Source organism: Leptidea sinapis, chromosome 17 (assembly GCF_905404315.1).
Source record: "Leptidea sinapis chromosome 17, ilLepSina1.1, whole genome shotgun sequence".
Classification (NCBI taxonomy): domain Eukaryota; kingdom Metazoa; phylum Arthropoda; class Insecta; order Lepidoptera; family Pieridae; genus Leptidea; species Leptidea sinapis.
The window spans coordinates 8,198,520-8,226,151 of NC_066281.1; the positions used below are offsets into that span (position 1 = coordinate 8,198,520).

The 27,632-nt window shown below is 38.1% G+C and overlaps 2 protein-coding genes across 4 annotated transcripts; one reads left to right on the forward strand and one right to left on the reverse strand.

Annotated features, from left to right (window-relative positions):
• The first annotated feature begins 179 nt into the window (after window positions 1–179).
• Window positions 180–5,405, forward strand: LOC126969049 (proline-rich protein 2-like). 3 transcript variants are annotated; one of them, XM_050814342.1, is made up of 3 exons: window positions 180–260; window positions 388–680; window positions 2,826–5,405. In XM_050814342.1, the coding sequence occupies exons 2-3, from the start codon at window positions 465–467 to the stop codon at window positions 3,939–3,941; spliced, it is 1,332 nt and encodes a 443-aa protein (XP_050670299.1). In that variant the 5' UTR covers window positions 180–260; window positions 388–464; the 3' UTR covers window positions 3,942–5,405. The 3 variants fall into 3 exon arrangements, with proteins under 3 accessions (XP_050670299.1, XP_050670296.1, XP_050670298.1); XM_050814339.1 differs by having other exon boundaries at window positions 198–285; XM_050814341.1 differs by having other exon boundaries at window positions 222–310.
• LOC126969053 (39S ribosomal protein L3, mitochondrial) lies at window positions 5,401–27,495 on the reverse strand. Its single transcript, XM_050814347.1, has 6 exons — window positions 27,328–27,495; window positions 27,172–27,253; window positions 26,620–26,847; window positions 9,165–9,457; window positions 8,926–9,090; window positions 5,401–5,726 (listed from the first exon to the last, which is right to left on the reverse strand). Exons 1-6 carry the CDS (start codon window positions 27,375–27,377, stop codon window positions 5,474–5,476), a joined length of 1,071 nt encoding a protein of 356 aa, XP_050670304.1. The 5' UTR covers window positions 27,378–27,495; the 3' UTR covers window positions 5,401–5,473.
• Window positions 27,496–27,632: the final 137 nt, after the last annotated feature.

The following is a 27,632-nucleotide window of genomic DNA, read 5'->3' on the forward strand; positions in this document are numbered from 1 at the left end:
TATAACGACTACAGAGTACACAGTATACACAAAGACTACTGTACTTGAACGCAAGGCCAAAGAATACATAATAACCAAATATGTATCTTACTCTTTGTCAGTAGGGCAGTGGTGCTACGCGCAGAACTTGCTTTTTTTAGATTATACCTACCCAGTCTGTACGATATTTGTAGTATGATGCTTGTTCTGTACTCTATGATCTTTGTCCTTCTCTTTCAATTTCTATAGCTGTGATAGGGAACATCGTTAGGTCGTTAGAGGTATCAAAATAAATTCTTTTCTTTGGTAATTATATTCTATTTGGTTTTAGGTACATACGAAAAAACAAAGTTTTTTTATTTTAGTATAAAGTACATTACATTTTACTAACTAGTTAATAATTTTCAGCCATAATTTGGTCTCCGAAGTTAACTTATTGTGACCATTTAACAGAATTGTGAATTAAAAGAATTGCAAAGTTTATAATGTCGGTAGCATTTGCACCTCGCGGTAACCGGCCACCACTAAGTCCGGCTCAAATCCAAAAAATGTTAGATGAAAATGCTCATCTTATACAAACTATTCAAGAATATCAAGCAAAGGGTCAATTAGCGGAATGTCATCAGTACCAGCAAGTTTTACACAGGAATCTTGTTTATTTGGCATCTGTAGCTGATGTGAATCTCCAAGCCAGCTTACCGGTAATTATAAAAAGCAAATTATTTTTTATGTACGTACCCTGGTAAGAATGACTGAACCTGTTTAGTTATTACCAATTACCAATGAAAGTACATTTGAGACATAAATAGTAAGCTTGAAAATACTACATTTAATTGGTTATGGAATGGTCATTGAATTATGTTGTCATTGATGCTGCAAATAATTTATATAGCAAACAATTAATATTTTTTAAAAGAAACATCCTTGTGGTTCAATTATGTTCATAAGATGGCACTGTGTGATTTATCAAAGGAAAAATATTCATCAAATTGTTTCCGATTTGGATTATGGTGCATGAAGTTTGCTGTTTTATACACAAAATATGTAAGTTACAAGTCTGTCAGACAGCATGATAAACTATTACTTTATTTGGCAGTATAGGCATAATAATGAAATTCATGTAGATGAAGGAAATATTTGTTGAAATATGTGTACATAATGTAGTCATGATGTAAATACTTAATTGTCTTGGTATTGGTCTGAGTAAGCCTTCTTTTAAGGTAGACTTCATTATATTTTGTGGTAAATGTTTCCTTCTCATTAATGTTGTGGTCCATATGCACTATGGATCACAGCTATCATATTAATATATATATAATTCTCAAATAATGCTTTCTATTAATAAATTTAAGGTCATATTCTTCCAGGGTCAGAGTAATAGACAGAAATCATAAGAGATGCTTCACATCATGACAAATTGAAAGGAGCTAATGCAAGCTGTCTTCTTATAATTTAGTATTTTCATAGCTATATTCATTATTGTAATGTTATAATTGTGGTTTCTATTTTATATATTAAATAATATAATTTGGAATCACTTGTCTATTACTACTTTTACCATATTAGGCTTTCAATGCAATATCCTGAGACAATTATAGTAACAGACCTATAAATTATAGATATGTTGAAGTTAATACACAGTTTCCACAATTTCAGCATTATGAATTTTGAACATTGTAAACTCCATTTAACATAAATTACTTAATATTGGTTGGTTTGCCTTGTTGTTCATACAATGATATTCTATATAGCACAACTAAACAACAACCACAATATGTCATTATAAAGGAAGTGATTTTAGCAACATATGAAGTACTTTTATTTGTAGTACTTTCATAGTTGCCAAAATTTATAAGAACTGCAGCAGTTTATGTACTTGTGTTTGTAATTTTGTTGTTTTGTCTATCTCATATTTAACTCTACTTCACCATCATAAATGTAAAAACAATTCTAAGAAATTCAATCTTTAGGTTAGATGTGATTGCACGATATTACCTGAGCAATTAGACTGTTGTTAGGTTATTTATACACAATACACTATTATTTCTTAGTTCATCACATCTTGCGAAGATGGTGAATAAGAGAAAATATTTTTCTATTTATGAAAGAGTTTTATTAATACACATAATAGAGTTGGATAGAAAGAAAATGAATGTTAGAAAACACTTTGGATTCAGTTGCTTTTACATGTGTCAAATATGGTGCAAATTTTACAATCATAGGAGTGTGGAAAATTTTATTAGATTAGAGATTTTTTTAGATTTGGATTAAGTTTCGGTGCTTCAAAGAGTGAATTACAGTGTTCATAGCTGCTTATATTTATGGCAGGAAAAAGGAAGCTGGAGATTTACCACCAGCTTCTATTTAACTGTGTGCTTTTTGATTTACTTTAAAACCCCACAGTCTTTTAGAAAGGTCAAACAACTGGCATTAACTTATAAAATTACATCTTGATAAACAATAGTATCATTCAGGGATTCTTCAATACTTTGGAGTATGTATATTTTCAGGATTCTCTTAATGTGACAAACCATAAGATCTTTAACTTTTTATGATTAGGTTATAAATTCTTTTTACCTTAAAAAAATCTTTAGATGCAGGTGCACTTTTTTTTTATAACCTGGATACTTTCAAGAAATATACTATACTAAATATATAGTACCTTTACGACCTACATATTCTGTTGCAAGAGGGCATGGATCATGATGATTTCTTACCATCCAATGACCTACCTCCTTGTTGCAGTAAAAAATATATTGTGAGTGGTAAATCAGCACTGGTTCATATAGGTAGGTGATTAAATTAAATTGAAATAGTTGAATGTAAATTTTAAATATTCTTTTCAGCCACCCCATCAATTGGCAAGTGGAAATGTACCACAAGGCCCTCCAAATCCTCCAGTAAGTGGAGCTGATGTAAGCGGATCACAACAAGCATACCGGCCACCATCTGGAGTTTCAACAACACCTACTAGACCAACTCAGTCATATGGACAAAGGCCATATCCACAAAACCAATATCAGGGACAGTATCAAGGTGGTTATCCTCCTCAAGGGGGATATGGTCCACCTGGACAGGGATATGGACCACCAAACCCTCAACAACCTCAAGGTTATCCTCCTAATCCACAATATGGTCCTCCTATAACAACTAGTCCTAACAATTATCCACCATCTACTCACCCTGGACCTGGTTATCCTCCATCAACAGTGCAGCAACCTTATGCACCTCCTCCAGGAAGCCCAGCAACAGCAGGCTCCCCATATCCAGTTCGTGGACCAGGGCAACCAGGGTATACTGGTAATTCGCCATATCCACCTCCACAGCCAGGTGGTAACTATCCTCCTAATGTGGGAGTAAGTACATATAATGCTACCACTTCGCAGCCACAGCCTTATCAAACCCAGTCATTTCCTAATACAACATCTACTTCTGCATATGGTTCAACTCCAGTTTCGCAACCCAATCGTTCACCACAACCACCACCTAGTGGATACACTTCACAGAATCCGCCAAGCTCTGGTGGATATGGAACTCCATCTGCCCAGTCTCCAACATTCAATTCAAGTTCTCATGGTAATAATATGCCTCCGTCAACAGCTGCTTCAGGTGTTCCAACTCAAAGTGGGCCTGGACAGCAATACCCTCCCTCTGGTCAACCTTCACAATTTTCACAAGCCTCTCAACAACCATACTCGAATCAGTCTTCACAGCCAGGTAGCCCATCACCTTCAGCATCTACGGCTCCACCACCACAATCATCATACACACAGAATCCACAGAACTATCCCCCTGCTGGAGGTAATTATCCACCTCATGCATATCAACAAGGCTATCCACCGAGTCAATATCCCCCCTCGCCTTACCCCTATGCAAGAGCACCAGCTCCAGGGGCTCCTCCACCAGGTTCAGCTCAACCTTACCCTGGCTACAGTTTCCAACCAAATCCCAATCAACAGTAGAGTATAGTCACCTGCTAAAATTAGGGTAGATGTAATACTTAAAAAGTCAGAATATCCCCCTTAATGTGGTCAGGGTGTGTGTATGTATAACCATAAAAGCAACAGCTTGTAGCTAATAATAATTGTAATAAAAGTAAAGTAGTTCATCTCCAGTTTTAGGTATTGATCAATGATAGATAAGGTCATACAATTAAAATAGTTAGTTTTTAATATACCCAAATAATCAATCTGGTTCAATGTTTACACACAAGAACAAAGTGATCCAATAATTAATGAAATTGCAGTAATCAAAGTTGATACAATTGTATTTTACCCATGGACTTACAATATACTAGTAAAACTAAACAACACCTGCAAACATCCTTAATTGATATACAGAAAAATTAAAAAGAGTTACTGAATCTCTTGTTACTGTAACCGATTTTGATTGACAGGTCGTATATTATACAGTCAGCCACATTTGGCTCCGTAATATTTTAAATATTAAAAACCGCTAGCAATAACACACATTGATAAATCAAAAGATCTTGCATTATCAGGCTGTCAGGTTCATCTAAACGTTAGTATATTTTCAGTCAATGGATGTACCAATTACACTGTTTGTGACGAAACTGTTAGTTATTATATAATAATAATTGCTATCAACTATTAGACTGACTTGTTCCTGAACAATTATTTTCGTTTTTTATTGCAATACATGGCATTAATTAAGTTGGTTTTATAGTATAAGTATATACACAGTATGTAGTAGTAGTAGTATTTACTTATTAGAATTAGGAGCTAGCATGTGTGGAAAAAATAAAGGATTAATGAAATACAAAAAAAGACAAGCATTTAAAAAAAAAGTGTGTGTGAAAAAAGTTATACTTCTTTGGCCTAACAAAGCAAAAATCCTTAAAATTATTTATTCCTCGTGGTATTCTATGTTTATAGAAAGAACAATATTGTAAAAATCTTGCAACAATGGCTTTGACAATTAATTATTAAATAACGAATACGGCTGTATGGGCTTGAACTCTTTGCCTATCCTAATAATGGACGAAGAAAAAAAAAATAAAAAAAACAAACGTCAGAAAATTTTAGGAACCAACTTCACCATGTTACTTTTATGTTATAGTGATGCGCGCGCATCAAAAAATTTCACTTTTATAATTTTTTCATAACGCGCCTAAAGAAGTATAACTTCAAAAATGTATCAGTTATAATGATTGTTTCTTATATTAGTAGAAGTAAGTTAGTATGTAGGATGGTTTAATTAAGATGCTGTACACTAAACCACATATTTTAGTATGCATCAACTATTTTCCGTATCTGTTGTGCATGAATGTAATCAATGCTAATTAAACCTTACTATATAATTTTATGTTACGGGCACTTTAAGAATACCATTGAAATAAGTATTATGACTTACGAATATAATTATTATACATTCATTTTACGGATAAATAAAGATAAACAATCTAATTATATCTTTTATTCATTAATACACCTAATAGTTAAGACAACGAAAATGAATGATTAACTTATTTATACTAGCTTTCTTCATATGTAATTGTTGATTCGTCAAATGGATGTACTGCTTCATCAAAATACTCTTGCGGTAGATCTTCAACAAAGGGTTGAGTCGGGAATGGTGGAGAGGTCTTTAGCTTTCTCAATGGCAGGATAGTGTCATAGATGTAGCACATGGCACCGGTTTCACCTGGTATTCCAACCCCAAGCATCCACAGCACATTGTATTCTGTATTTATTCGTAAAATTTTGACACCTCTCAAAATTCTCCAACTGTAAATATTCAATACTTGTTATCAAATGAAAGTCCATGAAAACTAGCAAATATTTCCTTAGTCGCTGTAGCACCTATGCAACATAATGTGTTACAAAAGCCAACATTCATTGTTTTTTAATGAAAATAAGGGACTAGAGGAGCAGGACATTTAGCTGATGGTAATTGATACACCCTGCACATTACAATGCAGTGCCGCTCAGGATTCTTGAAAAACCCCAAAAACTCTGAGCGCCACTACAACTGCGCTCGTCACCTTGAGACATGAGACGTTAAGTCTCATTTGCCCAGTAATTTCACTAGCTACGGCACCCTTCAGACCGAAAGACAGTATTTTTTTATTTTATTTTTGGTATGTTTACACATTACTTAAGATGCATTTACACATTACATAAGATGGTAAGTCTCATTTGCCCAGAAATTCACTAGCTACGACGCCCTTTTTTTTCTAAGAATAGGAGGACAAACGAGCGTACGGGTCACCTGGTGTTAAGTGATCACCGCCGCCCACACTCTCTTGCAACACCAGAGGAATCACAAGAGCGTTGCCGGCCTTGAAGGAAAGTGTACGCGCTTTTCCTAAAGGTACCCATGTCGTATCGTCCCGGAAACACCGCACAAGGAAGCTCATTCCACAGCTTCGTAGTACGAGGAAGAAAGCTCCCTGAAAACCGCACTGTGGAGGACCGCCACATATCCAGATGGTGGGGATGATATCGTAACTTGTGGCGTGTTGTGCGAAGGTGAAATTCGGCGGCAGGAATCAGGTCGAATAGCTCTTCGGAATACTCCCCGTGATAAATGCCATAGAAGACACACAATGAAGCGACGTCTCTACGCAACGCCAAGTGATCCAGCCGTTCACAGAGCGCTAGGTCCCCGACAATTCGAGCTGTTCTGCGTTGCACGCGGTCAAATGGATCGAGCTGATACTGGGGTGCGCCAGACCAGAGATGACAGCAATACTCCATGTGAGGCCGGACCTGCGCTTTGTAGAGCGCTAGAATGTGGGCCGGCTTGAAGTATTGCCGTGCTCTATTTATGACGCCCAGTTTCTTTGCAGCCAATTTGGCTTTGCCCTCCAGATGGCCACGGAATTGGCAATTGCTCGAGATTCCGAGACCCAGTATTCCGATACTAGGCGAGGCTTTAAGGGAAGTGTTCTCGAAGAGCGGTGATACGGCAAATGGGGTTTTTTTATTGGTAAACGCGCAAACTTGAGTCTTCTGGGGGTTAAATTGGACAAGGTTCAACTTACCCCATTCCGCGACCTTCTGGAGAGAGGATTCGATAAAAGACACAAGTTTCTCCCTTCAGACCGAAACAGTAATGCTTACACATTACTGCTTCGCGGCAGAAATACGCGCCGTTGTGGTACCCATAATCTAGCCGGTCCCATCCTGTGCAAAGGAGCCTCCCACTGGTAAAACTCCACTGTTTAACTATTTCATGTTATTTTTTAATTTCTTTGATAGATTTTCAATCAAGGGCCTATTCCGCTACAGCAAATACATATTTTTTTTTCTGTATTTATAAAAATATGTAAATGTGGATGAATGGACTTGAATGGCATAATATATTAGGTCCTTACATATAAAATTGGCGTTTTGTATGGGAGGAACAAAAAGTCGAATATTTTTAATAAATATAATATATTTAATTAATCAAAGTATGAACCATTGTTTTCTATGCACTTTTGCCATCTCATAGGTAGTTAATTGATCCCTTTACTAAAAAAACCAGTCGGACGGGAATCAATAAAATCTGTGAAGGCGATTTGGACTGCCCCATCAGAGTTAAATTTTTTCCCTTGCAAGAAGTTGTCCAAATTTCGAAAAAAATGGTAATCTGTTGGAGCAAGGTCCGGGGAGTACGGAGGATGCCTTAGACATTCCAATTGAAGCTCTTCTAATTTGGTAGCCGTCTGTTGTGCAGTGTGTGGTCTAGCGTTGTCGTGAAGTAGCAGTGGCGTGGAGCGATTGACCAGCCTAGGTTGTTTAGCCGCTAGCTTTTCCATCATGGTTTGCAATTGCGGACAATAGACATCAGCCGTAATAGTCTGGCCAGATTTGAGGAAACTGCAATGAACAATACCGGCACTAGTTCACCAAACGCTTACAAGTAACTTTTTTGGGGTTAATTTTCGCTTGGGGCAGGATTTGGCCGGCTGGCCAGGATCCAACCATTGCGCTGAGCGCTTCCGATTATCGTAAAGAATCCATTTTTCATGACAGGTAATGATTCGGTTTAAAATACCTTCATTATTGTGCCGGTTCAGTAATGTAACGCAGCAGTCGACGCGCGTTTGCCGGTTTGCTTCAGTCAATTCGTGAGGTACCCACCTTTCAAACTTTTTAATCTTCCCAATTTGCTTCAAGTGAATTAAAACAGTTTTATCACTAACACCGCAGCCTGCAGCTAACTCGGACGTGGTTTGCGATAGATCCGCTTCCACAATAGCCTTCAATACTTCATTATCAACTTGGGTCTCAGGCCGTCCACGGGGCTTGTTCTGCAGGTCGAAATTTCCAGAACGAAAACGTTGGAACCAAAAACGAACTGTGTTTTCTTTTGCAACATGACCGCCATACACATCATTCACCCTTCGAGTCGTTTCCGCAGCACTAGTGCCACGGCGGAACTCGTACTCGTAAATAATGCGATACTTTAAGTTTTCCATTTTGTAAAATGAGAGACGCAAACAGAAAAAAAACAAATGAATGACGGTCATCGAAGCACAAATACATGAGTAAATAGCTGTACAAATTTGAATTTGGAATTCCTTACCAAAGAGGAGAACATCGTGATTAAAGTGGCCAGTACGAAATACGCCAATTTCATATGTAAGGACCTAATATACAACAGACACTACTCAAAATAACGCCCGCTTCAAACAAGATTCAGGTTTTTGTGTAAATATTTAATTTACTAATTATAGAGGGTTTAAACACAGAAAAACAAAACCACATGATGTTATCCTAACCAAAGAGGAAGAAGCGAATATTGATTAACAAGCTCCTGTATCCCATAATTTTTATGAAATTTATTCTTTAAGCTTGGATTCGGACACAATACCATAACATCATATACATCTAACCACATTCTGCATACAAAGGCGAGTCAACTTTACCCACTAGATGTGTAAAACTGGCCATATTAACATTTAAAAAACTATAAAATTATAAGATATGTTATTACCTATTACCCATGTGTCCAGGCATTTTGGTTCCCGGCCAAACTCGACCTTTTTCACCTCCGCCTCCAATATTTCCTGGTCGCCTATGAGTTTTTGTCACACCATGTGATGCAGGCATTCCTTTAAATTTCCACCTCTTCATAACCCCTTGGAAACCGCGATCAATCCTACCGAAAAAAATATTCAAACATACCAAACAAAAACAATATAACTTTATTTTGCAAGTAAAAAGCAAACTTACGTCTTAGCACGAACATCTACATAATCGCCTACTCTAAAATGAGTGGCAAATAAAGGGGTGCCGGTAGGTAGTTGTGCATGAGGTGACACCATGAACCTGCAAAGGTGTCTCTTTGGCAGCATTCCTACATTTGTGAATAATCCACAATAGTCTTTTGTGACTGTACTGGGATCTATTGTTTCTGAACCCACTAACATGCACCCAAGTGTTCTTTTTTCTTTCCAAAGTTTCTTTGTTTGCATTGGCTTATACTCTTCTGGTGGTATATATTTAATGACATGATTATCTACAACCTAGAAAGAAATTGAATGAAATAGGTTCAGGAAATTTGCTATCCTACTAATATTATAAATGTGAAAGTTTGTATGTCTGGATGTATGTTTGAACTTCTTTAACGCAAAATCTACTGAATAGATTTTGATGAAACTTTACAATAATATAGCTTACACACCAGAATAACAAATAGGCTATAATTTATAAAACTATAGTGTGAATTATACAAAATATAACAGAAGTGTGATTGTTACTAATGAATACAACTAGCGCCATCTCTTATCCACTAGCAAGCACAAGATCAATACAATTTATATGGCAAAACAACGTTTGCCGGGTCAGCTAGTTATAATATATATAGTCAGCCAAGCTGACTTCCAATTAGACAGCACGAACAGCCAAAAAGAAAAGAACACTGGCGGAATTTCGGCCTAGTGCCGTAATTTTATGGTTGATCGCGAGCCAACGCATCTCAAGATTGTGATCGAATTTTTGAATAATTGTGGCAAGGGTGATTACCTTCCGATGGGTCTAGTTCTTGAGCACTGTCCATGTCGTGTACGGATGTGTATGGATGTTTTTATACCAAGCCCTGTAAACACTGTACTACATACCCACCATTCAATGGCAGATTTCAGGCCTGGTATAATGAGTCACTTGGCGAAAGAAACTTGCACCTTATTATTGAGGTGTATTTTGACAAGTTAGCGAAATTGGGTAAAACTAACTTTGTAGGTATAGTTCCACCAAGACTCAGTTTGCGCGTTAGCCACCAACAAAGTCTTATTAGTTTTGACAGCGCTCTTAACAATACTCCCTTGTAATCCTCGCTATAATACATCGAAATACAGAGCCTAGTTTATATTTCTAATAATAGGTACTTGTAATGGTTTTCCTTTACGATTTAGGCCGTACATCTTCAGAAAGTCATCTTACAGAAAGTAGCTAACCGCGACTGAGAGAGTGTTGCGGACCTAAGCTTAATTATTGCATCATCTACAGATCAACACTGTCAGTGACCTAACAATAACGACGTCTTAAATGAAGTGTATCTATTTCTATTACAAAACAGTGTTTAGCTTTTGTCAGTCTAACACTCGGTGCACAATATAAACTGCCGTTTTCAATAACGTATCTCTAGTTACGGATACATTGCTGTCACCGTTCAATGACAAGATCTTATCTATCCATAGTTATGTCCAATATAGTTATAGTCCAATGCTTTAGGTCGATAGGTTATTGAATTGTTAGTAAGCGTAAAAGGATAGATTTGTCTGCCGCTAGTAAGTTAAACTAAGGATAGATAGGTTAGTGAAAACGGCCGTAAGTGTATAGGAACAATTAAAGTAATGGAATGCAATTATTGTCAGTTGTCATCATATAATCTAAATCTCTATGAATCTATCCGTTAGACAGACACCTTAGGCAAGCTTCGATTCGTGTTTAAATATAAGCAATGTCTAAAGATTGTTGAACGCTAAACAACAGATAGACACAGATTTGTAGGTAATAGAACTTTTTTAAAACAAGTGTTCAACACATGTCGTGAGCATGAGTAATATCTAGAGCACATTATAAGTATCGTGAGTAATGTTATTCATTATTGTTCAAATACATATCTACATTTGCATTGGAGGCTTTTTGTATGGAAGTAAGGACAAACGAGCGTAGGGGTCATCTGATGTTAAGTGATCACCGCCACCCACATTCTCCTGCAACACCAGAGGAACCGCAAGAGCGGTGCCGGCCCTTTAACAAAGTGTACGCGCCTTTTTTGAAGGTACCCATGTCGTATCGTTCCGGACACCGCACAAGGAAACTTATAGTTTTGTTGTACTTGGAAGAAAGTTCTTTGAAAACCGCACTGTGGACGAAGCCACACGAATGTGCCACAATAAGCACAAACAGCTCTTCGGAACACTCCCCGTGATAAATGCGGTAGAACACACAATGAAGCGACGTCCCTACGCAACGCCAAGTTATCATAGCGGTTCACAAAGCACTGCGTCCCCGACAATTCGAGCAACTTTGCATTGCACGCGGTCAAATGGTTACTGCTTACACTACTTTGCTCGGATAGTCGAGTCTCTTGGGACTAAAAAACCACTTTTCGAAGTATTTTTGGCACCCGAAAATACTTTTAAGTAAGTTTTGGCTTTTGGTCAATTATTTTATACTTAAATCACAAAATGTAAGTAAATTAAATACATATCTACAGAATTGTTACAAATTTGCAAACCCCCGCGCCCGCTCATTGTATGAATATTATAATGAAATGTCATTGACTGAATTAGTTGTATTGAGAATTATATATAGACATTTCTAAGTAAAAAAATATTTTCCAGAGAAGTAATCTAAATTCTCCGAAACACGCTGCGTCTAATGGTTCAAGAATTATTCCGATAGGTTCAGTAATTTTCGCAGCATAACCGAAGGAAAAACCGGCCATACATTTATGAGTACAATCAAAGAATTAGTAGTAGATTCTTGAGATAGACTCTGACGTCACAGAAACCCCGTGCAAAATGGCGCGTTTGAATAGCCGAAATATATTGCCAGAAAAGAATATTAATTTTTTTAATTGAATAAGAATGTTTTTATCTATAATTTGATGTGTTTGATAACTTTTAGGATGTAAAAAATCAAATTTAAGTATTTTTAAAAATCATGCTTAGACCATAATTTTCTATATGTCATATAGAACGTCATTGGTCGATACAAAAATTGTAAGCAGATTTAGTATTTTTTAAGCCTTATATTGAGCGGGCACTTTTATCTAAAATCGAGTGTAGACCTTCTCTTTTTAAAATAACTTCTAAGTATCATTTTGCAGTTCAATAAACTCGTGAAACAAGTTTGCATAGTTACAGTTGAAAACTGAAGCCACTTGTGAAATACCTACTTATTTTAAAGTCTTAAAGACGCGACGGCAGTGACAAGTGCTAGTGAATTTTGCTATGTTTTTATACCTTATTAAATTGGAAAAAGTTGATTATAGTTTATGAAAAATATATATGTTAGTTTATAGATACATTACTTAAGTGATATATAAGTATTATCTTCAAATATATCAGTGTTTTTTACAATATTCCAAAAAAAAAAAAACGAATATCAAAAATTTATTGAGGGTACTTGCACCAAGTATTGTAAACAAAGATGGCAAGTAAAACCAACAAATGTTATTCGTGTGGCAAATTTCTTTCCTCATCGGATTCTATTAAATGTTGCAAATGTACCTCAGTATACCATCGGGCTTGTACAAATATTAGCCCTAACTCCCGTATCTCAAAGTGGTTTTGCAATGAATTCAAAGAAAGTGGTTATACTGATGGCAATAAACACTCCATAGCTACTGAATCGCTAAGTAACGACGGTCGGCAAGTGATAAATAGGGAGAATGTTGTTGCAACCAGCCCCTGCGATACTCTGGCCGACGAAATCAGACTCCTTAGACTTGAGATGTCCTCTCATCGCCAAGAAATGTCGAAATTAAATACAGCGATGGGTGAGTTCAATAACAGAATCGATTGAGTCGAGGTGCGTATGACAACACTCGAGCAGCGAGTGTCGGAACGTACACTAGAAAATGAGTGTACACTAATGAAAGATTAGCACACAATTAAAAGCTGACTTGAACGTTAGAGAGCAGTAGAGCATGATGAATGATATTCAAATTTCTGGATTGCCTGAACATCAAGGAGAAAGTATTATTCATTTGTGCCAACTCGTCGCGAAGAAAATAGGGACCACGCTTGATGTACAAGACATTGTGAGCGCCGAACGCGCGGGCCCGCGTCGTCATTTAACGTCAACAGGCGGTGATAATGATAAGCAGCGCCCGAGGCCCGTGGTCGTCCGACTGTCCAGGCGGGCACTGCGCGACGATGTCCTTCAGTCAGCACGCGTGCGGCGGAACATCGATACGTCGGGCATCACAGATGGTATACCTACCCGTATATATATAAATGAACGTCTGACTTATTTCAATCGACAGTTATTCCATAAGGCAAAAGAGGAAGGACGCCGACAGGGTTGGCGTTATGTGTGGACCCGAGGTGGACAAATATATATGCGTCGTGAAGCAGGTGCACCGGCTTATCGTATTCGTAGCAAAATTGATCTCAATAAAATTTTTGGCGCGAGTTCTGTTGGATTAAATATCATTTAAATTGTTTCTTTTCTGCTATGACAATTTGTAAAAACTTAATACTTCAAGCGTATTTTCATTACAATGTAGCTGTTCACGATAACGTTATGTTCTTAACAAATATATTTTGTGTATTTCATAAAATTGCGATAGTTGTGTGTGTTATGTCCTCGGGGGGTATCTCAGTTATGGTATTGCTTCACGTAAAGGCCTCAAATGTTTATTATGCTAATTTAAGCGCAATGTTGAATAATTACAAAAAGAATTTTTGCATCAAATCATTGCTATATAAAAATATCAGAACTAGTCGAATTCAGACTTTAGTCATAGCTTATCTTACCTTATTAGTAATATTAATGTATCGTGATATTTTATTATTAATAGTAGTACGGAAAGAGGTTTTATATTTTATTTATTGTATGATATACTTTTCTGTTTTATATACTACAACAATATATAATATACATATTTATAATTTTTTAAATATTTTATCTTTATTTAATGGCTAAACAAAAGAAATTTAAAGTTGGATTTTTTAACCCGGGATCCCTAGGAACACACCATGATGAAATAATTGTTCTAATGGCACGACACGATGTAGATATAGTCGCATTAAACGAAACATGGCTATATCAGGGAGAAGAAGGTAAAGCTCCTCGTATACCCGGATACCGCTTACGCCATATTGCTCGAATACCTAATAATTTAAGGTCGCGAGGTGGCGGTGTAGGTTTTTACATTAAGAAGGGAATAACAGTCCGCTTTCTTGATTGTCCCACTCCGTCATTAATTGAGCAGATGTGGCTAAGAATAAAAGTAGGAACCAAAATTATTGCAATTGGCACTGCTTATCGCCCACAGTGGACTAACACAGCAATGTTTCTCGACTCACTTACTGAAACGATAGGTTCGCTCCCATATTATGACTATATATTATTTGTAGGAGATTTTAACATAAATTACTTAAACTCTCAGGAAACAAGTAGCAAGGGCTTAGATAATTTTCTAACAATTCATAACTTGAAACAACATATTAATGAACCAACCCATTTTACTGGGGATACTGCAACTTTACTTGATCTTGTTTGTTCGAATACAAAAGTACATAACGTGTGTCTTGACTTAGTTGCGGAGGTCAGCGCTCACACATTTATATCTTTTAATCTCAACATCATGAGGGATAAACTTTCGCCACAAAAAATAATCTTTAGGCCGCTTAAGGATATAAAATCGGACAATTTGGAAATGCATTAAAGTTAATTAATTGGCAGAATATTTCTCAAGCGCCTAATGTTAATGACATGGTAGACCAATTCAGTCAGAACGTTTTGTGATTGTTCGATATATTAGCTCCGTTGAAGACCATATGCATACGCGACCATCAATATCCATGGATAACCTATAATATTAAGTTACTCATGAGACGCAGAGATGAAGCACAAATAAGGGCTAGAATAAGCAAATCGGAGTTGTCTAAAAATTATTATAAAGACCTCAAGTCTGAAGTTACGGCCGCAATTGACAGGGAAAAAGCGGTATATTTTGACACTTATATAAATTCGAATTTACATAAATCGGAAGTTCTTTGGAAACATGTGAGAAGGCATGTTAATGTGAATCAAAAAAATAACAATGATCTTCCTGAGCACCTTAGGGATCCCGATTTAATAAATTCACATTTTGTGAATGTACCTGGAAGCCAATATGTACTGCTTTCGACTCTTTATTATTATGAGAATAATAGGTATAACCGTAGTGTATTTTCTTTAAAGCCCACGAACGAAATATCCGTTTTAAAAATAATACGTTCGTTACATTCTAACGCTGTTGGTCTTGATGGTATTTCACTTGATATGCTCCAATTATTGTTACCCCACGCTTTACCCGTCATCACTAGCATAATGAATACATCCATATTATCTGGTGTATTCCCTACAAGTTGGCAAACAGCTTTGGTGAAGCCCCTACCAAAAAAAGAAAATATTAATTTAATGAAAGAGTTACGACCAATCAGTATATTACCGTGCCTATCGAAAGTATTAGAAAAAATTGTTTATGCTCAACTCACAGAATATTTAGAGATAAATAACATACTACCAAAATTGCAATCGGGTTTCCGGAAACGGTATAGCACAATAACTGCTTTAATGGAAGTATTGGATAATATATTAGATGCACAAGATAAGGGGGCGGGTACAATCTTGGTCTTACTAGACTTCTCGCGTGCCTTTGAAACTACAAATAGATCTTTATTAATATCTAAGTTAAAATTTTATGGCTTTAGCTTGGACACTCTTGAATGGTTTCTAAGTTACTTAGAATATCGTAAGCAGACTGTGGAGCTTACATCATCTGATGGCAAGAAATGTTTTTCTAAATTTACTCCTGTCAATCGAGGTGTTCCACAAGGTTCCATCCTAGGCCCTATAATTTTTGCACTTTACTGCGCAGACATTGTAGAAAGTATTAGGCATTGTAAGTTCCACTTATATGCTGACGATATATAATTATATATTACATGTAAGCCTGACGATGTTAGTAGCACTGTTACGAAACTAAATGAAGACTTACAACGTATTTCAGAGTGGTCAGAGTCGCATACTCTATTATTAAACCCCGATAAAACGAAGTTCATGATATTAGGAACTAGAAATCAGATCGATATTATTGGCCAACAGCATCCATTACTTCAAATAAATGAGAAAAGTATCGAAAGAGTTAATGAAGCTCGTAACTTGGGTTTATTAATGGACGAACAGTTAAGATTTGAGAAGCATACACTCACTACCGTCCGAAACTGTTTCTATCGACTTAAAATTTTATACAATATTCGGAATTACTTGAATGTAGGGACACGTATCAAGCTTTGTTAGAGTCTAGTTCTATCTAAATTCAATTATGCCGATGCAGTTATAAGTCACAGGCTCTTAGCAAGAACTAAAAATCTTATTCAGCGGGTACAAAATGCCTGCGCTAGATATTGTTTTAAAATCCCTCCTCGTGAACATGTTTCACCATATCTAAATAATGCTAAAATGCTAAAAATGGAATATCGGCGACAATTGCATTTCGCTACTCTTCTTTTTGGGGTTATAAAATACAAAATTCCACAATATCTTTATACCAAGTTACGATGGTCTGCTGACACTTGCAAGTATCACACTAGAGCTTCTCCTTACCTGCTCTGTGTACCACCACACCGGTCACGGCATTCGAAGGAGGCTTTTGTTATAATTATTCTAAAATATGGAATGACTTACCTCCTCCCCTTCGTAATATAAATAGTGTTTATACCTTTAGAAATAAATATAAAACGTATTTGTTTACACTTCAGTTGGGCCTCTCTCAAAATAAATCTTAATATGTAGTTTAAAAAAAAATCACGCCGCAAATCTCTTTCATAGTTTGAATGAATATATTTAATGTGTATATGTATATATATGTTTATATATGTATGTATATATATTTATATATTGGGCATATAAAATAAAAAATATAAAAAAACCGGTATGCACACAAAATTACATACAAATTGGTGCAGCCGTTTCGGAGGAATTTGGTAAGAAACACCGGGACACGAGAATTTTATATATTATATAATTAATATATATCTAATTAATAACTGTTACGATCTAGCCGTCTACTATAATATTATTTTTTACCTTATGTTTTGAGTACTATCATTTATTTATTTTTTATTTATTACATAATTATTGTATTTAATAATGGAAGCACTTGTGGCTGTTATCACGACGGCCGGCTTATTGAAGGTAGCTACTGAAAATCAGTGTTGGGTGATACCCAACTAATATGCTGAGTAGCAAACCTTTTTGGGACATAACACTGCAAATACCACCTTATTATATTGATATAGAATAAGCCTTACTTTAGTTTTTTAATGTATGTTAGTTTTACTTAGATTGGGTTTATTATAGTAATTTTTAAGATAAGTTTTTTCATACTATTTGTTATTATATTTTGTAAATGTTCACGTGTATTTGTAGTGTTTATTCCAAATAAAGATATACTTACTTACTTACTTTTTTTTTTCAGAAGCACAAATTTTACTTGTCATTTTTTGAGATCGTTTTGATTCCACCTTGCCTGCGGCAATTATGGCGGATTTTTAGTTTCTCAGAAATGTCGCATAGGAAAGCTAATAATACCACTATCGTTTTACATTACTACATTGCTGTAATTTTTCGTTACATAAAGAATGAAATGCCATTCCAAAACTTTTCTTCTGCTAAACCAATGCACCAAAGTATGAAAATAACGTCGCTATATTGACTACCAATTTCTTCCAAAAGACCTTTTTTTTATAAAAATAAGGGACGAGACAAGCAGGACGTTCAGCTGATCGTAATTGATACGCCCTGCTCATTATGCAGTGGCGCTCAGGATACTTGAAAAACCCCAAAAATTCTGGCGGCACTACAACTGCGCTCGTCACCTTGAGACATAAGGTGTTCAGTCTCATTTGCCCAATAATTTCACTAGCTACGGCGCCCTTCAAACCGAAACACAGTAATGCTAACACATTACTGCTTCACGGCAGAAATAGGCGTCGTTGTGGTACCCATAATCTAGCCGGCATCCTGTGCAAAGGAGCCTCCCACTGGTAAGCCACCTAAATCTTATATGGTTCAGTTCTAGTGCTCTGATATAATTCACAATACTTAAATATTATACTGTTTTCATCACAGTTTCTACGTCCACTGGAATAAAGTTTCATACCGCGAGGTTTTTATGGTGAATAATGAAATAAGAGGTCAGCAAATTTATTGAAGTAGGCGTTACTTTACTGCTAATTCCACCAATATTTGTCTTTTAAACAATTCGACACGTGTTTCGCCTCTACACGAGGCATCCTCAGGACATGTTGACTCGCCAAGTTCTGGCACGACACGAGACGTCGTAAAAAACAAATATTGGCGGAATTAACACTAAAGAAAACTCAAAACGTTTGGATAAATCAGAGGTCATTAAATTTATATACAGTATGGAACTAACTTCTATGAAACAAATGTAGGTACATACTTGTTAGCATATTTGCTGACGATATACCAAAAATTAACGAAATCCGTGCATTGGTTTTGTCAAAAAGTAGACTTTTCATTTTGCACAAATTTATACGTACTTCGTAGTATTAGTTAACTGGGTCAAGGGTTCAATGAACTTGAATATTTCAATAGTGTCATAAGACGGCCTTGCCGCCAGTGGCGGTTTGTACGACGTGACGTGTACGCTACACGTGCCGGCGCGGCGGTGTCTCTTCGTACGGGCGGGGTAGTGTAAAGATATCTTCTATCGATAATTAGCTTTCTTTAAAGGGAGTTGTAATCGATAGACAATAAGTTATTTAAGTTTATTTTAAAATTGTTCTGTAATGATTGTTGTAAAAATACATTACACCCTAGGTATTTAAAACTAAACAGCTTCGTGATTTTGTTTTTATAAATTATAAAGGACTTGAGAGATAATTATTGTGAATAGAGAAGAACTTAACAATAACGATTTATTACTTGTTTCACATGTTACGTAATTCGAAAGCAACCTATAAAAAATCGCACCAACTTACCTATTTGCTGCTCAAGAAATCACTCAGAAAACAGTGGTTTTGTAAGTTGAACTTACGAAAATAATTTATTTTTTACAAAATTTACCCATTCATTAATTTATTAATAATTGTTATATATATTATATTATTATAATTTATTAATAGTTTATCTTGTTGGTGTATATGTAGGAAAGTATCTATAAAATAGAATTGTAGGGTAGGTATGCCTTACATCTTACGTAATACAAAGCAATCTAATTGTTAAAAATCGTACCAACTTGCCCGTTTGATACTCAGGATTTTTTATGGAGAAATGAGCATTGCTAGACCTTTAGAAATTTGTACATACTTTTTTTGACATTTGTCCACGATACACCGCACAAGAACGTTCATTCCACAGCCTGCTAGCTTGTACGTGGGAGAAAGTTCTTTGAAAACTAATAAAAAAAGTTTATCTTATATATAATTTGTTAAATTTATTAAGATATTCCAAAAACACAAAAAAAAGTAGCCATGTTTAGGTATTTGGTGATGGTTGCTAAATAAGTATAAAAAAGTATCGATAAACTATAATTGTGAGGAATTCCCTATTAAGGAATTATTTTTTTGTTATTTTAAGTGAGCACTGAGCACCACTTTAGTTTATCGCGAGTCTTCTGGGCAAATAGGCTAATTTATATTTCGCAGTGATTTCATACTTTTTGCGCGATTGCCTCAAACGATTGACAATGAAAAACTAATTGTACCTACTTATTAATTGAAGTTCTAGCTAACTAGCGTAGTAAGTAAAAAGTAATTGTATTTGATAATTTAACTTTTAGCTAGTAAAATTAATAAATGCAATTAGTTAAATAGACACTTATTAACGACGCCCAGCTTCTTCGAAGCCAATTTGGCTTTGCCCTCCAGATGGCCACGGAATTGGCAATCGCTCGAGATTTCGAGACCCAGTATTCCGATACTAGGCGCGGCTTTAAGAGAAGTGTTCTCGAAGAGCGGTGATACGACAAATGGGGTTTTTTAGTGGTAAACGCGCAAACTTGAGTCTTCTGGGGGTTAAAAAGGACAAGGTTCAATTTACCCCATTCCGCGACCTTCTCGAGAGAGGACTCGATAGAAGACACAAGTTTCTCCCGGCACTGGTCGACGGTTACCCGAGAGAGACCTGCATGGCCCGTGTATACGGCATCACCAGTGCTGTCGTCCGCATAGCAATGTATGTTGGAGGTGTCCAACATATCATTGATATGCAGAAGAAACAGCGTAGGAGATAGCACACAGCCTTGGGGCACTCCAGCATTCACGGGCTTCGGGTTCGAGCAATATCCGTCAACAACGACCTGTATGCTACGCCCAGTGAGGAAGCTGGAGGTCCACTTGCACAAGCTCTCGGGAAGCCCAAATGATGGAAGTTTTGAGAGAAGCGCCTTGTGCCATACACGATCAAAGGCCTTCGCTATATCCAGGCTAACTGCCAGGCCTTCCCCCTTGCTTTCAATAGCCGCCGCCCATCTATGTGTCAGGTATACTAGAAGATTACCTGCCGACCGTCCATGGATCCGAACTGTCTCCTTTTTTTGGATCGGATGGACAAGGGCTGACTTCCATGAGTCAGGGACTACGCCTTTGGAATAAGAGTGCCAGAATAAACAAGTTAGCACCGGCGTCAACTCAGGGGCACACGTTCTAAGCACGATTGGAGAAATGCCATCCGGCCCGCTCGACTTCCTGACATCCAACGAAAACAGAGCTCGCCTAACAGTTTTCTGTCTGAACTGTACTTCAGGCATAAAGCTCTGACACCGCGGGATAGTCGGCGGTGTTTTTCCGTTGTCGTTAAGTGTCGAGTTGGAGGCGAAAAGAGCGCACAGGAGCTCGGCTTTTTCTTTTGCCGTATGGGCCAGGGTGTCATTCCTCATGTGCAACGGCGGCATGGACGGCTGGTTGAAGTTACCAAGAGCAGCTTTCGACAACGACCAGAACTTGCGTGTTCCGGTCGGGTAACTGGAAAGCTGCTCGCCGATTTTGACGACGTGTTAGACTTCGCACGGGCGATTTGCCGCTTAAAAAATCTGGAGGCACGGTTATATTTCCTCTTAAGAACTTTGCAGTTCGGACCATCCGAAGGGAAACAAACATTGCCCCAAGGGTAGGATGCAAAAAAGGAACGCATCCTATCCCAATCTGCTGACTTGTAGTGCCAAACGCGGCGGGTCGCTGGTGGTCTGCGACGTTGGCGTCGGATAGGCACTACACTCCTGACCAGGCAATGGTCGGACGTTCCGAGAGGGGCGTCGACAAAGACCTGGTAACCATCGGGATGTGTAGTCAGCAGAAGATCTAATAAGGACGGCATGTGGCTATCCACATCCGGGAGCCGCGTTGGCGACTCAACCAATTGGGACAGACCATACGCCAATGCAAAATTATGCACAGATCGCCCTGCGTAGTCTGTGGTACGTGATCCAAGCCATTCGGCATTGTGCCTGTTGAAATCACCCAAGACTACGATTTCAGCGGAGGGGATCTGTGCAAGCACGTCGTCAATTGCCGCTTGAACGCAGCCCATGAGATGATCGGTTTCTGCGTTACCACTATGGGACCTGTAGACACGCGCATAGATACGGCCGCGGTCCTCTAAATCTACGCGGAGCCAGAGAGAAGACAGGTCCCTACCCTCAAAATTGCCGAGATGGCGACAGCAGATATCCTCCCTAACGTACACACATACCCCGGCATGAGGCAAAAAATTGTGCTCAATTTTGTACCCGGGGTACGTTAAATATGACGTATCGCTAGGTCGAGATATCTGCGTCTCCGTAAGGAAACACAAGGCCGGCTGCGCCGTCTCAAGGTGGTGGTGGACGGCGTTTAAATTGGAGTGAATTCCCCTGATATTGCAAAAGTCCACGTTGAGCGTGGAGCGGGGTGCCGTAGTGTTTCTGCCTCGTTTGTCCTCGCTCATGCGCGGTTCTGTGCCCACCCCAGAATACGAAGGGCAGCCCGAGCGAGAGTGCTCGGGGAGGGATTCTCCGGCTCTGGTAGAGCCGGTACCCTCCTGGGGTAATATCTCTTTATGGACCGCTCTCATATTTTGTTGGGGGGAGGGGGTGGAGGTAAGGGATGGCCTCCGGTCCTCGACACTAACCTATGCGAAACATAGCGGCACTAGGCCGCTACTTCACGCCGGTATTCTGTGCGAGTGTGGTAATTAACCCGGACGAGTCTGGCCCGATTGTGCTGACGTCATAAGACGGCAGCGTGACTCTCCCACTTCTTAAAAGCCCTTAGTCGCCTCTTACGACACCCATGGGCCTGGGACTCCCCTATTCTGTTTACGCCCCGGGGAAAGTACAGGGCAAACTGGCCTGGGATGCCTACAAGGAGAACAAAAGTCTATATAAAAAACGCATTAGATTTTGGAAGTCTCACTCATGGAGAAAATTCTGTGAAGACATTAATTCCACTCCACAAGCAAACCGCATTGGGAAGGTACTGGCCAAACAGGGTCCTTGCGTTGTCGGAAATCTGAGGAAAGCCGATGGCACAATGACCCAGAGCCAGGAGGAGACTAACACGGTACTGCTAGAAACACACTTTCCAGACTGTAAAATAATACAAGAACCAATTTGGACGATACCTAACAGCTTGGTTACAGAAAACTGCTGGCAAACCGCCTATGAGATCGTCACCTACAACAAGGTGAAATGGGCGGTGGACAGCTTCCAGCCTTTCAAGTCAGCGGGCACAGATGGCGTCTTTCCTGCACTGCTACAGTGGGGAGGAGATAAGTTGATGTTCATACTGACATATATCTATCAGGCCTGTCTGGCCTTCAAATACACTTGCCTGGCGGGAAGTAAGGGTCATCTTCATACCCAAGCAAGGTAAGAGTAATTACACTAATCCTAAATCGTTTAGACCTATCAGTCTGTCGTCTTTTCTCCTCAAGACTTTAGAGAGAATATGCGACAGACACCTGAGAGATAATGCGTTACGCAACACACCCATACACAGGCATCAGCATTCCTACTTCTAAGGCAGATCAACGGAATATGCTCTTCACCAGGTAGTAGGAAAAATTGAACATGCCTTACAAAATAAATTAGTCTGTCTAGGTTGCTTCATAGATATAGAGGAAGCCTTTGACAAGACCAACTTCACCAGTATCAACATAGCACTTCGCAGACACGGAGTACAGACCCTGCTTATTGACTGGATAATTAATATGTTAAGCAATAGAATTATAAGGGTAACAGGGGAAGACACGAAAGGCGCCCTTGTAGCCCGCGGCTGTCCGCAGGAAGGTGTTCTCTCTCCGCTTCTGTGGAACTTAGTAGTGAACGACCTGATCTCCAAACTGAACAACCAATACTTTTACACAATAGGGTATGCCGATGACATCACCATTTTAAACACAGGCAATAATGCCAGCATGGTATGTGATAGGTTACAAGCAGCTCTTCGACTTGTCGAGGAATAGTGTAAAGACCATGAGCTCTCTGTAAACCCACAGAAAACACAGGTAGTACTCTTCTCTAACAAAAGATTGGTCGGGAACCACAAACTGACCACTATCTTCAATACAAGACTTCAGTTATCAAAAGAGGTTAAATACCTAGGTGTGATTCTAGACAGCAAACTGAACTGGAGCAGCCACCTTGAAAACAAAATCAACTCCGCGAGTATCACCTTATGGCAATGCCGCAAGATGATTGGCAAGAGATGGGGTCTCCAACCAAAGCCCACCTTATGGCTTTACACAGCAGTGGTGAGACCAATGCTCGCTTATGGCTGTGTAGTGTGGTGGACCAGGACCAGACTTACAACTTGCATCGCCAAATAACAAAAATTTCAAAGGCAAGCATGCTGTGCGGTGACGGGATGCATGAGAACAACTCCTACCGCCGCCTTAGAAATAGCCCTGAGCATCCCTCCGCTACACTTATTCATATATCAAGAAGCGGCAATGGCTGCGCTAAGATTAAAACATCTGAAAACACAGAGAATTGACAATGTAAGACATCTTAGCATACTTTCAGAAGCATGGTCAGCTATGTCACTTGTGGAAGCAGCTAGTGATAAAATAGAGCGGACCTTCATTTTTGACAAAAAATACAGAATATAGCTCGAGGAAAGGAACGACAGTGTCCTTACACATTATGAGCTCGACCTCTACACAGATGGTTCGAAGACGTATTCAGGCACGGGTACGGGAGTCTCCTCGGAAGATCTAAATATCAGCATATCCGAGCCCTTGGGTAAGCTTAACACTGTATACCAGGCTGAATGCATGGGGATTTTGCTAGCTGCCAACGCTATCTTATCTATCTTATCAGAGAGGTTCAAGATCACTCCATTAGAATACTCTCTGATAGCAAATCGGTATTACAATCCCTTCAAGGTAAGATAATCAATTCCAGCCTATTACTTGAATGCCACTCAGCATTAAATAAGGTGGCTGGTAAAAACAACAACCTAACACTTCAGTGGATCAAAGGTCACAGTGGGGTCAGGGGCAACGAGGCGGCAGACCAACTAGCTAGAAGGGGTTCTGGTTGGACCAGAGCCTTTCCTGCCTCTGCCACATAGTTGGTTCAGGAACCACTTAAATCAAAAGATAAAAACACTACATCAACAATACTGGGATAGCCTTGAGGAGTGCAGGCAAGCCAAAGCAGCTTTACCTTGCATCGACTTTCGTTTTACCAGGGAAATCTTACAACTTAATCGGTGTCGACTAAGATTAATATTATGTGCGGCCACAGGTCACGGCAATTTTAACAGGCATCTCTTTAATTTAGGTGTCACGGACAGCCCTCTATGCAGAGGTTGCCTGGGGGCAGAGGAAACAGCCGCTCACGTTCTGCTGGAATGCAGTGAGGTGGCAATCTACAGGGCGAAGCACCTGGGGTCACCAGGCGCTCTTCGGGAAGTCTTCCGCGACGTTAAGAGGTTGGGTGACTTCTTGGAGGAGCTTGGCTGGTTGGAGTAGCCTCTACCACCCTCGCACGCAAAATATGGACGTCGAGTTGCGGAAAGCGCCCGTATGAAGAAGAAGAAGAGATGCTTTAGTTACCGCTACATCTTGTGATAATGTCATCAACATTACATTTTGTTGTTTTTTACAAAGATATTTATAAAAACCCCAATATCCTTCACGAAAAGTGTTTTCGTATGCTTTGTCATAAAATGGCAAGCAATACTGTATTATTTCAATACTATACTTTTATGACACATCAAACAAGTATCTGAACTGCTTTTATTTGTAAAAATATCTTATATATTTATTTTTATTACATCTATTTTTGATGATCTTGAGATTATCATTTACTATAGTATATTTATTTTATAATATAACAGTAACAGTTGTTTTCAGGGATATTGTTTCAGTTTTATAGTGTACAATATATCTTATTCACTCACTAACTTGAAAAGTCACTAACAAATAATGTGTCACAATATCCATGAAGGATATATGCCTCCTCCAGCCCTTAGGAAGGTCTTCCTCCTCCTTCTAAGTCTTTCCCTGCTCCTCTCTTGGTCTCTGAGATATCAAACCACTACTTCCTTAGTCCACATTTCATATGGAAATCTAGTGTTGTATCCTCCCCATCCACATTAACCTTTCCGGATCGGCGCGCTCCGACGCTCGATGTACACCTTACATCGGCAAGCGTTCGGCGCTCGCGCAGCGTTTTCCCCGTGCGTATTATTTTACGTGTAGTTATAAAATTCTTATAACTAGGGTGATTTGAGTGAATGTCACTGAAAGCTATTGAAACAAGCTATAAGACCATATTATTCATGTTGTCTTTCTTTTTTATTTCACACAGTTTTTTCATTTGACAATAAGTGTAAAAATAGGTATATTTTAAAATAAATATTGTTATTATTGTTAATTACTTGTTTTATTTATTTCCTTTTATGTTTTTGTAATGAACATTATATGTTCATTATAAAATAAAGCCAAAATCTCCACAAAGAACAATCTTCTTGCAAAGTCTTGATAACGACCGCTCCCTGCGCCGCCCGGGAGCAAGTGAACACAAAAGTGCTATGTCCGTAAAGCTAGACGTTGAATATTGGTGGCCTTGAATCGTAACAGATCGAAATGTGTATGGGACTCACTTCACTCGTTCATAACTGCGTAGGCAAATAATAAGGGTGAAAACTGGGTGAGGTAAAAGAGTGCCTCGGGGCACAGCCGCTCTCATTGTTTTTTGAATTACCAGTGCCCGCGGGCACGTTCGATGCGGAAAGGTTAAAGCCTCCATATGAAGCTCAGGCTTAAGTGTACCATACTCCATTATTTGTCAGCACACAAATGAGTAAAGAACATATATTTTTTATAATAGCTAGGCTACAATTATGTAACATTTCCTAGTCCTTATGAGAATTATGTTGTAATTTGTAGTGTAGTACGAATAGTTCTAATAATATTACTAATTTCTAATAATATATGTTACTCTTACCTGTACTAAAGTAGTTTGAAACTTTTTGCCATCCTTAGACCATAAAGGATAGTTTCCTATTTTACGAGCAATCAACCCCACCCTTCTCGTAAATGGTGTCCATTGAGTTATTTGTGCTGATTCCACTTTAGACAAGGGAGATTCCATTGCTTTTTGCAAATTTTGTTTGTCTTGCCTTACCTCTTCAATAAAATCTCTATTTTCTTGTGTCAACATATCTTCACTTATCTGTAAAGGTGGTGTAATGTATTATGTTAACAGAATCATACAATAATTATTGTCTATTCAATTAACTAGTTACGAATTTAGTGGGATTATTTTGCTACTAATCAAGTATAAACTGGATAATCATAATATTAGCTTTATTATTTTGCTTTGAGGGAATAACATAAAAAAAATCATATAATCAAAATATATCATAAAATAAATAGTTTGTTACTTACATTAAATATTTATAATAGTTGTGTTATCAGTTATAACCTTAAATGGTCTGTCTGTATGTCATAATGATAGACAATTTTGTATATTCAACATTTTCTAATATTTACTTACCACTCTTTCTTTAGGGAGAAACCAATAGGGAGGACGGTATCGTGGGGGTTGATAGTAAGACCGAACAATTATATTATCTAACCTGAAAGGGTTTAAAAAATACACAGTAGAACAACAGTGTAGGCGAAATTATTACAATTACATACAAGTACTTACTTCATTTTATTAAATGCATTGCAGAGTTTTTTAATATTTGATGAAGCCATTGTTGCTATAATACTTGATATTTATTTTCAATGTAATAGTTATAGGGTATATAATAAATTTAAAGTTAAGTATTCAATATTCATCGTATGGTATCAATAGGTACCTAAAGTTTAGTGTTTACTACAATCAGTAGTTCTTAGCTGACAGTTGACACTTGACAGATTTTTTTTTCTTAGGATCTGGTAAACTTGAGACGTAGACTGAGGGTATGTTCCGATATGCACTGCGAGCACTGCACAGTGCTATCACTGTAG